General features: G+C 57.8%; 1 protein-coding gene across 1 annotated transcript; it reads right to left on the reverse strand.

The window, feature by feature from the left end:
• Positions 1-7386: 7386 nt before the first annotated feature.
• LOC142043387 (uncharacterized) lies at positions 7387-10592 on the reverse strand. The gene is made up of 5 exons (XM_075054546.1): positions 10292-10592; positions 9989-10094; positions 9475-9876; positions 8063-8089; positions 7387-7447 (listed from the first exon to the last, which is right to left on the reverse strand). The coding sequence occupies exons 1-5, from the start codon at positions 10590-10592 to the stop codon at positions 7387-7389; spliced, it is 897 nt and encodes a 298-aa protein (XP_074910647.1).
• Positions 10593-11306: the final 714 nt, after the last annotated feature.

The raw sequence follows: 11306 nt of genomic DNA on the forward strand, positions 1-11306 counted from the left end.
TTTTTTTAATGAGAAAATGCCGTTTTCCAATGAACGGTTGAATTTTGCACGAAAACTGATTTTTAAAGACAAGGAGATTGCTGCTTGCTCGCACTTCTCATTCCCAGAGGAGAAAAAGGGAAGGATCAAAAATAAATAGATTAAGTGAAGGGGTAAAGGGATAAACCTTGGGGGAAAAAAAACAACACCACAACAACAAAGGAAAAGTTTAAAAGGCGCAGATACGAGGGCGCAGTGCTTTCCAGCTCAGCTCCTACGGAGAAACCAAACAACTGTGTTTGGGTTTCTCTTTTTGAGAGAGGGGGGGAAAAAAGGAGAGTAAAAAGCCAGAGCAACACGGGAATAAAAATCACATTTCTGGGGGGAAAAAAACAAACCATTTCTCATCCAGACGCATCCAGCCCCAACTGCCCCCAGCACCTTCCCCAGGAGCTGTACTGTGTCAGGCTAAGTAAGAGCCCGGTCGCAGGGTCTTCTTTCCCACTTCGGGCTCATGCACCCCAAATCAGCCCCGAGACCTCCCTTCCCCACTTTCTGCTGCCTCCTGGGCAGGATCCCACCTCAGCTGCGCCTTTGCAGGGGGGGCTGCTGCTGTCACCCCCTCCCGGGACATCCCCAGCACCTTCAGGGGACCCAGGGACCACAGAAATGGGGAAAGCCTATTCCCATGGGGTCGCTGACACCCCGGCGAGCGCGGGGGGGGCCACGGGGACTTCACACCAGCCACACACGTGGTCCAGGCCCGCGATCATTCAAACGATGCCAGGAGCCATGGCCGGCGAGTTTTGGTGTCTCACAGCTGGCGTTCCCCGATGCCGCATCCAAGCCAGGGTCCGAAAAGCACCAGCTGGGGGGCTGAGCATCCCAGAGAGCGGGGCAAGGGGTGATGGCTCCAAAACTCCGCTTGGGAAACACCTTCCCCGAGGGCACCAGCTTTACAGAGTTGGCATAAAACATCCTCTAGTTGCGAGAAAACTTTGCCCTGAGCAGGATGAGGCCCTTAATAAACACAGGGAAAGCAGCGTGGGATAGGGATCAGTCGGGTTTTAACAACCCCTGGCTTCCAGCAGCATAAACACACAACAAATACAAACGGTTTCTATCAATGCGAGACTTTGGACCAACATCGAGGTCCTCCCGAGGAGCCGCTCATGCTGAACAAGGGAAAATTCAGCTCTCGCGGCAGTGGGATGGGACATTCAGAAACGTTGAGCCCTTGGAAAAGCAAACAAGGGGGAACAGCTTGGGCCTTGCCAGGGGCATCTTCCCTGCGTGGCTTTGCTTTCCAGGGAAGCCGTGCTGCTGCTGGAGCAGATACCAGGGACAGGATGGGCTCCTAGGTGATGCCAGGGAGATGGGGGACATCTCCACCAAGCCTCGCAGAACCAACCACGCGTGGAAATTGAAACCCACCACGCAACGAAAGCTCGATGCTCGCAGCTGAGGGTGGGGGTCCTGGGGTGCGAGGGGCACAGGCAGCAGGGTTGCACCCTGCAAAGGCCGGCGTGGGGCTGGCTCTGTGGTGCCGTCTTTCCATCTCTGGAGGAGGTGGTAACAACAACTGAAGCGCGTCTTGGAAAGCAGCTAGATGACGATCAACATCACAGTCCTCATCATACAGCCTTGAGGAACGCTCTGGTATGCTATTATGAATATAAGAACTTTGGGCAGAAAATACTAGTGTTAATACCTGACAGAAGTCTAGCTGCTGAACTGATTTGATATTCAGATACAAATTTAGGTATTAGCCTCAGGAGACAATTTGGGTTCCATTTATCTTGCTTAGAATTTGGGGACAATTGTGTTACTGAATTTATAATTTCCTCTGGAACCTGGATAAGAACTCCTGCTGCATATAGACGACCGAATGCACCCATTCTTTCATCCTTACCTGAGCACTGGCATAGACCAAGGAGAAGAAGATCAAGAACTCCATCTAGATCTCCTAGAAGAAGCAGTCATTCAAAGTCCCTGCACAGAAGATGATCTCCATCTCCCCAGAAGTGATCAGCCCACCTTACGCATCCTTAAGGACTTTGGAGGACTATATCACAATCCTGAATCAAAATTTAATAAGGACTGGAAAATCCCTCAATTTCCTTCTTGTCATCTAGAAGAAAATTGTAAATTAGCCATACTAGATAGTGGGCGGTCCCTATCGCTATCTGCACACTTATAGGTACCAAGTGCAACTTATTTGCCATTATTTTGTGCCATCAAAAATAAATATGAGGCATCATTACTTCATCTGGTCATGTGTGCTGAATACCTATGTAATCTTTTTCAGTCTGGTATGGTTTCTAGAAAAGGCAGTAATAAGCGCTGGGAGTGTTGTTTACCACCTATAGATGGGAGGCATAATAGGGCTATTAGCCCCTCAATTTCAAACAGCAAAAAAATTTGTATCAACGTCAAGAAGGGTACCAAGGAACTATTCCTGAGATTCCATCTCAGGAATGGGAACAAGACAGAAGATGGTATCTCAGGGATCATGGGTACCTGATAGATCCCACGAACTTGGACTTGACTGGGGCAAGGACCCAACTGATACAAGATGCAGCAAAGGTCCTTACTCGACTAAAGAAGAAGGAACCTCCTCCGGCACCACCTCAACCACAACCACCTCCAGGGCAACCACCCCCATCCGTAGGGAATTGCCCCAAACAGGGTGGATGTGCTAATGCAAATCCACCAGGACGCTCTGGCACAAGAAGTGGGGTTGGGGTCTCAAGATTCTTTACAGGTGCTGGATCCGGTAGCATTCCAGAAACTGAAGCAAGAAATGGGAGATGCAAGAAACAAGGACGAATTACAAGCAGCGATCAACAGAGTAAATGGGGCATGGGTAAAGGTAAAACGGGCACCCTGAAGGAGTTTCCAGTCACAAAACAAATTTGTAAGGCCCACTGCAACATCCAGGAATGGTTTATCCTTACGGGCCTCTGGAACAGCATCCCACAGTACCGCAGGGACATCCTTGGCAGTACCACAACAGGAGGGAGGGTCTGCACGTATAGAACGTATGCCTATCATAGTCAAATCAGAAGTGTCCCCATGGCTGGTTGTATTGTTAAAAGCGTTACTGGGGGCTGCTTTCTTGCGGACAACAATCCTAGAAATACTACAGAAGCTAGATCGGTGGTGGACTTCTCTCAGCTTTCAAGGAAACCCCATAAAGTATCCTGGCCTAACTTTTTTTGCCCGAACCTCAGGGCATTGTCCCAGTTACTGCCCTGAGGGTTGTCCTGGGCGTTGTTGAATGTCTCTGTGGCTTTTTATCATATTAATCCTAATGCTAGTTGCTTTGTTACTATTGGGGTACCTGGATTACAAGGGTTATACACCTGTACATCCCCCTCTACTAGACGGGGATTGTCCAGAGAACTGCATCTCAAATCAGCGCTGCAAGAAACCCCAGAGCTGTACAAACAGCAAATCTTGTTGCTGTTACAAAACTACAAATGGACCAACTCACGTTGCTGTTGCACCCCACAGTCACGGGCTTCAGGAAGATTCCTATGGGGATTGGCCTTAGCCCATTTCTCTTATGTTTATCGTCTATATTACTTGTTCAGTATTACAGGAAGCTATTTGTCCACATTTTTACTTTTGCTTACATAGATGATTTGGTGGTGAGGTGTAAAAACCCTACTCATCTTCATGCAGCAGTCCATCGTACTGTTCATCATTTATTGTCACTGGGAGTAAGTATAAATAAAGATAAAAGAAAGTTTTCAGGAAAATATTTATATTTACCAACTGGGAAGATTTGGAACTTTACCTAGCGATGATAAAATTTATAAATCAAGAATCACTTTTCTCTCCATCCCATCACCAGAGCGTGGCCTCGCAGCAGCGGGGACCGGATGAACCCCACTCCTGGAAGCGGGGCGCACGCCGGGCTGCGCCTGCCCAGCAGAGATCAACCTGGCAATGATTTCCCAAGGCGGAGCAGCTTTTCGTTTCACAGATGGGCCCAAGCCATCCCCAGCACCCTTATCTGCCGCCGGCCCCGCGAGAAGGGAAACGACCTTGAGTCTATCAACGGCGCCGGGCACTTTGCTCCGTACGCCCCCGCCGCAGCCTCCAAGGAGGCCCCACCGTCCTGCACCCACGGAGCCGGGCGTCCCCCGGCCGGCGTTGGTCTAAGGTCTTGTTTTGTCCCCACGTGCCACGCAACACCAAGGACAGCACGTCTTGCTCGAGCGAGCGACGGCGATAACGGCAGCTCTCCCGTGACCCGGCGACGCAACCCAGTTTCCTCCCGTCGTTCCTCGGGTGCGGAATCCCCCTTTCTGCGGGGGAAAGCTGACGCCGAGACGCTGAAGGGGGTTTGGGGAAGGGAGACCCTGTGAAGAGGGTGAAGGAGGGTCCATGGCGGAGCCGAAAGGGGCTCTCAAACCCAGGGCCATAGCTGAAGTCTCTTTGCAATGCAAAGGAGGGGATGGGGCTTGATGGTGGTTAGTGGGGGGGGGAGAACGGGGGAGCCAGACCCTGATGTCCCCTCCCGGCACTGGGTGGGGATCGAGCACTCAGGGTTCATGGGAACGGTGAGGAAGGACACCCGAGTCCTCCTCTCACCAGCTAGCAGAGGGTGCGGGAGCCAGGAGGCGAAGCCCTGGGCTGAGTTACAGCGACTTGAGTTAAAAGGCAAGAAAGGCTCTGAACTTTGAGGAAACCTGCATCAGGTTGAGAAATAAATCTCAGCTCCCACCTCCCAAACCATCCCAGGCACTGCTGGCAGCCAGAGGCACCCCCAGCCAGTCCCCAGCAGCGCCGGCTGAGCCCCAGGGTCTCACACCCGTCCTCAGACCTCACCAGTTGGTGGGGACCAGTCACCACTGGGTTGGGGACCAGTCAGTCACCACTGGGTTGGGGCACAAGGGAGCCCCAGGAGCCACCCCCCGTGGGTGACAGCCCAGCATCACGGCCCTGGTCACATCCTTGGCTGGGGTCACATCCCCGGCCGGGGTCCCGCAGCACATCCCACCAAGGAGGTGGTGGCCAGAGAAGGGGGCCCAGACTCTGGCTGGGGGGCACTGAGCCTTGCTTTCCTCCTGCAGCAGCTTTTCCTCACCCTGTTGCAGTCCCCAAACTCATCCGTCCACCCCCAAAGCGGTGGCCGGAGCACCCACCTCTCGCCGTGCCATGGTGGACATCCCCAAGTCCTCTCTGAATCTGCCTCCCCGGGGCAAGGCCACGCCAGATTTGGGCCAGGAGCTCCTGGTTCAGCCTCGGCGCTGGTCGGGAACCTTGTGGGAGACACACGCTGACCAGGGAAGGGGACAGCCCCCCCACGCACACAGCTTGCCTTTCACCATCAGCAGGAGACAAAGGTCTGCAAAGCTGCTGGAGCAACCTGCAGCCTGGCCTCCCCCACCGAAACCCAAAACCACCTATTTTTGTCTTTTCCTTTCTCCTCCTCGGGAGGTTTCCAGCCATCAAATCCTTCCTGGGAGCCCTTCAAAGGAAAAGTGGCCGCCCCATCCACTTGCTAAACCAGTCTGAGCAGTGCCGGGCTGGCAGGCGGGAGAGGCCCCCAGCACCCCCCTGCCTGGTGCAAGCCGGGACCGGGAAAGGGACAAGAAACCGGCCGGAGGGACCTCGGGTGACCCCGGAGCAAGGAGACGGACGAGCATCGCACCCCGCAGGACGAAGGCATGGCCACCCCATTGCGTACCCCCAGGGAGGTGGGGATGCCACCAGCCAAGCGGGGACCCCCCGGGAGGCTGCAATCCCCCGCGCAGGCACTGCTTATCCGCGGCAGGGAAGCAATTTTAGGCTTGCTAAATATTTTAGCCTGGCCGTGACATAAGGAAAGGCCAAGGAAAAGGGCAGCTGGGTGATGGGGAAAGAGCCCCAAGGAGCTGGGGAGGCCCCCAGTGTCCCCAGCCAGGCAGTGCTGGAGCACAGGGAGGTATCGCAGCCCCGGGCAGGGAAATTCGGCAGCTACCCCAGGCTTTCCTAGGAGAGGAGGAGGGCGGTGAGGAAGCAGAAGGGCCTGAGGCTTGAGGTATGTTTCCAGGACAAAGGGCAGGGTGGAAGGAAGGGGAAGATATCTGCCTTCCTCCCCCTAAAAACCCAGCCTTGGACCTTTGCCAAACCCAGAAAACAACTGGGGGGGGTCTGGGGGTGTTCCCCATGTTCCCACCTGCGCTGCTCCAGCCCCAGGCTGGAAGGATGGACCTGGGGGTCCTGCAACAGGGTCTGTCTCACCAGCCCCACGCAAAGCACAAATAAATGCAGAATGATAATATATACAATATATACAGAGGGGTTTTAACTATCTGCCCTTCCTGACCCCCGCCGGCAGAGCAATGCCCCAAAAATAAAAGCAACAGCAAGAGCCATAGCAAAGCCCAGACCTGCCCCAACCACAGGGAAACCCCTCCGACACCCACCGAGGGAAAAGCCAAGCTATGAGCACAACCCCACCCAGCCACTGGAGAATCCACCCACAGGACGTGGTGCTGGGTGACCCCCTTACACCAGAGGGTCCGGTGGCCACTGAGGGGCTTTGCCAAAGCTCAGGCACCACTAGCCCCAAGAACGGGGGTGGCACAGACTTTCCTGGTGCTCATCTTCCTCTTGGCCTGGGCACAAGCAGGGGCTGACGGGGACTTCTTGGTGGTCTTGGTTGGACATCAGGAGGGTACTGGAGGCCATGTGGGAAAGTCATCTGGGGAAAGTCATCCAGATCCAGCCCTGCTGTCCCCAAAACAGGTCCTGGATGGCTTCAGGGTCAAGAAGCTTTGCCGACTGCTGTCTGCAGCTTCGCCATGGACGTCATGAGATGCACGTCCCCACGCGTGGGGCACGGTCAGGGCCAGCAGCTCCCACGGGAGCGACAACCCAGGCAGCAGCGGCCAGGTTCACGGGGATGAGGCAGGTCCAAGGTCAAGCTGGAGAGCCAGCAGGGTCCATGGCTGTGGTGGGGCTGGAACAGCTACAACAGCTCAGAGAAGAGCTGGAGGCCCCAGGCTGAGCTTAAATGGGCTCCTGGGCCCATAGGTGTGGGGTGGAGGTCTCAGGTGAGGCTGCTTAGAGCAATTAAGGCCAATTAGTGCCCTCAGGGCTTTACACAGGAGAGCAGGCTGGGAGGAAGCAGAGCTTCATGAGATGATGATATCTTCATGAGATGATGATATCAACCCCTGGGAAGGGGTTAGCACCCTGCTGCCTTTTTGGCAGGACCTCAGTGTCTTCTTCAACCACGAGGCAATGCCCATACTGGAGAGAGGACCGATGTCCCTTTGCCACACGCATTTGACACCGGACCCTGTGTGACACACACACACAGGAGCCCACAACTCTGTGCCTCCTCCCAGGACCTGGGGACTTCACCCCACCTTCCCACCGCCCACCCCAGACTACACGGACAACTCACTACGGCTGTGCCCTGCTAAGGGACCGGGGGATGCTGAGGTCCAGCACCGCAAAAGGTCTCCTAGAAGCAGGAGAAAGGATGAAGGGGGTGAAATCGGAGCTGGATGGAACATGGGGGTCCCACAAAGTGGGGGGGCTGGACCGAGGGCTTCCCGAGCTCATCCATCAGCAGTGGCGAGGCGAGCGGGTCCGGGCAGGAGGGATGTTTGCTCAGAGGCTGGAGTGTTTGCCTCACCTCGATAATAACACTCGGGCCGTCACGCTCCAGCCAACCGCCCAGCCCCGGCCGTACGCAGGAGAGGCGAAGTGGGACAGACGGACAGAGGGACAGGCAGCGGGCGGCTTGCTCCGTGGTGGTACGAGGGCAGGGCTGGCTCGGCAGGTTCCAAGAGCATCGCCCCAGATATTGCGGGGTGTCCCCAGGCCACGACGGGCTGGGGGAAGCAGCTCTGCATGAACTGGGTGGCGTCGGAGGGCGCTGCCTGCAGAGACACCCCCCCCCCCCGTCTCCCCCCGTCACCAGGGTAAATATTTACGGCTGCTGGGGCCCGGCAGCGGCTCCTCGGCACAGGGACATTGCAAAACCCAGAGCACGTTTGCCGGAGCTGTAGCAGGTCTGGGCTTCCCCTCGTCAGCCTCCTCCTCCTCCTGCCAGCCCCCAGCGAGCATCCCTCACCCCGCAGGGCCCCCGCCATCGCACTCGCTGTCGGGAAAACAGGGGGAACGGGGCTGGAATGGGGGGAAAAAGGCACTTTGCCCCAAAACCGAGTTCCAGCCAGCATGAGCTCAGCCAGTGCTGGCACCTGAGAAAAGCGGCTGACACAGTTTTCCTCCCTGGGGGTACGACAAAGCCGTGGTCAGCAGCTGGGGGGGGGACATGGGGGGACACGGGTGCCATGTGCCACCCCGGCTGCAGCCAGAGGTCTCTCTGTCATCAGTGCAGCGAGTTTCTCCCCCACCAGGTCTCAGCACCCCTTCTGGGTGCAACCCCAGCCACCGACACTGCCAGCATCCCTGCAGGGGGACACAGTCATTTCTCTTGCTTTCCTCGTTAATTTGGGAGAGAAAACAAGCGCTTTTACAGAGGGGTTCGGGGCATGCCGAAGTTGAACCCTGCCGGGCCGGGGGGCCGTTCTTTCCCAGCGCTCCACCACCTGCGTGTGAGCGTTTCTGCATCTCCCCTCGCAAAGCCCAGCGCCGCAGGGGGCCAGCGCAGCCTCCTCCCGGGGTCCGGTTCAAGTTTGGGTGCAAACAGCTGGAGGGTTTGATATGCTAAAGCCAAAACCTCAAGGCCACACCAATCGCCTTGAGTTTTTTCTTGGCCGAGAAATCGTCTCTTCTTCTTGCTGCTCCCAATTTTGCTCCTCCGACAGCCGATTGCCCTCGCCCAGCGCGGTCCATTGGCGCCACCGGCTGCACGAGTGCTGCTTTTAGCCCTAACGCTGCACCGCGCCCACGCCGCCAGCAAGACACGAAACAATATTTTGGGGTGCACACACCCCCTCCTGCACCTGCAGCATTGCCCGGTCACCCCCCCAGGGACCAGCGAAGGGCACCCCCCGGGGTTCGTTACGGCACCCTCCGCCTGCGGCTCTAGTAGCAGCACCCCACGGCAGAGTCTGGGGTCCCACGGGGTCCCGGGGTGCCAGCCCACGGAGGTGCTGAGCACGCGATGGGGGCACCGCGAGCCCACCCCGGCAGAGGGACCCCAGGGTGCTGGGGGGTGGCGAGGAGGGGGGAGCCCCAGCAGGGCCACCCAAGGGAGCGCCCCGTAACCAGACCGGGGAGTAGGGGGCAGGAGGGTCCCTGGGGCATGGCCCTGGGTACCAGCACCCCCAAAGGGCCAGCACAGAGCCCAAGTACCCCCAAGGATTGCAGTGCTCCCAAAGTGCCCCCCAGCCCCTAGCAGAGACTGCTAGCACCCCCAAAGGGCCACCCTGAGCCCTCAAAGAGCCCCCCAAGTCCCTGGCAAAGAGTGCCACCATGCCCAAAGCACCTATTCAAGCCCCCAAAGGACCCCCCCCAGCCCCTGGCAGAGGGTGCTGGCACCCCCAAAGGGCCCCTCCAAGCCCCCAAACACCCCCAAACCCATGACACAGGCTGCCAGCACCCCTAGACTCCTGAGCCCCCCCAAAGGCTGCCCTGGCAGCAACCCCCAAAAAGCCTCCCCAAGCCCCTAAAGAACCACCCCCAGCCCTGGCACAGGGTGTGGGCACCCCCAAAGGGCCACCCCTGAGCCCAGGGATGGACCACCATCGCCCCGTGCAGCCCATCCCACGTGCCCCCAGCCCATCGGGAGACGGTGGCACTGATCCTGACCCTCCCGGGCAGGGGGGCATGTGGCGCTGGCCCCTACCCGTGTGTATCCGCCGGTGAGCTTTGAGGTGGGAGCTTTTGGTGTAGACCTTATTGCAGCCCTCGAAGTCGCACTGGTGGATGCGCCGCTTCTTCAGGTCGGGGGAATCGGCTCGCTGCCCCCGCGCCGCCGGCCTGCCGGGAGGAGGGATGGATGGAGGGCACGGCCCCCGCACCCACGGACCCCGCGGGGCACCCGGGGACACGGGGAGGGGGACAAGGTGGGGGGACATCCAAGGAGACTCACTCTCTCTGGAGGTCCTGGAAAGCGCTGTCCTCGCTGTCGCTGTTCATGTCCATGGGGTACACGGAGCCCGGGTCAATTTTCACTGGTGGGGGGCAGGAAAGAAAAGCTATTGAGAAACAAGGAGGGAGGGGGTGAGGCTTGTGAGCAGAGAACAGAGACACCCCCCAAAAAAAACCCCACACCTGCACTAGAGGGAAAACCTTCCCCCTAGTGCCCCAAATGCTGCTCCCCCACCCCAAAAAATAATAATCAAGCTGGGGAGATGACCCAAAATGTCAGGGTTTCCCCTCCACGAGCCCTTACCGGACCCGGCGTTCCTGCCGTGCCCCCCGATGAGGGGTACGGTGATGGCGGTGACGCCGTCGGTGGGCATGGTGGTGTAGACGACGGGGAGGGACTGGACCACCACGGGGATGGTCTGGAGGTTGCCCATCTTGCTGGGCAGGTTGACGGAGGGGATGGTGTGGATGACGTGGAGGCCAGGATGGAGCCGGGCGAGAGGACGGCCGGGATGGAGACGGTGACAAGCCACCGGCAAGGGGAAGGACTGGACCGAGGTGGGGGGTGGCAGCGGCAGGGGGGCCAAAACCTCAGGCAACACCATCGCCTTGGGTTTTTTCTTGGCTGAGAAAACGCCTCTTCTTGTCTGCGTTTGCAGTCTGCTCCTCCAGCAGCAAACAGAAGCAGCCGGCAGGAAAGCAGCTCGTCCGCCCCAGCCGCTGCCACGGCAGCTTGGGAGCAACGCGTCTCCCTGGAAAACCCTCGCCTGCTCCCAGGTATTCGGGGGATGTTCAGCCAAGCTGCTTTAGAAGTCCTTTTGGCCTTTAAATAGTCATTTTTGGCCTTTAAAAAGTCATTTTTAACAAGCCAAGGAGCCAACATACAGCAGCAGGAGCCACAGTGCGATGAGAGAACGTCGGGGGGGGGTAGCACCTCTCCCCTCCCGGGGTGCGGTGGGGGACCGCCAACCCCCTCCACTGCCACCTCGGAGGGGGTTTACATCCCCCTTCTCCGCCTCGGGGGTCCGGGGAGGCGGGCTGGGGGTGCTGCAGCAGTGGATGGGGGGCTCGCCTCGAGGGGAGCCCCCCTCCATCGCACGGGTCACTGCTGAAGCCAAAGGCCGGCCGAGGTGCCGGCGAGTGTCCCGCTGGAGATGTTTAAAAGGAAGGAAAAGCCGTATTTTTCCACAGCTCTGAAATTTCTTGCAGTTCCTGGGAAAGGGGAGATTATTAAACCAAAAAACGCCGATTTGCTCAGCTCGGCCCCTCTCCTCCTGGCACAGAGGAGGCAGGAGAGCTCCCGCTGCCCACGCTTTGCC

The sequence above is a fragment of the Buteo buteo genome, chromosome 22 (assembly GCF_964188355.1).
Source record: "Buteo buteo chromosome 22, bButBut1.hap1.1, whole genome shotgun sequence".
NCBI lineage: Eukaryota > Metazoa > Chordata > Aves > Accipitriformes > Accipitridae > Buteo > Buteo buteo.

Excerpts from the sequence above, each read along its gene's own strand:
- LOC142043387 (XM_075054546.1), bottom strand. The coding sequence starts at position 10,592 with ATGGTGTTGCCTGAGGTTTTGGCCCCCCTGCCGCTGCCACCCCCCACC. Across the intron at positions 10,095-10,291 it reads CGGCAGGAACGCCGGGTCCG|CTTTTCTTTCCTGCCCCCCA; the intron begins GTAAGGGCTCGT and ends GTTTCTCAATAG. Across the intron at positions 7,448-8,062 it reads GATGGCGGGGGCCCTGCGGG|GAGACCTTTTGCGGTGCTGG; the intron begins GTGAGGGATGCT and ends TCCTGCTTCTAG.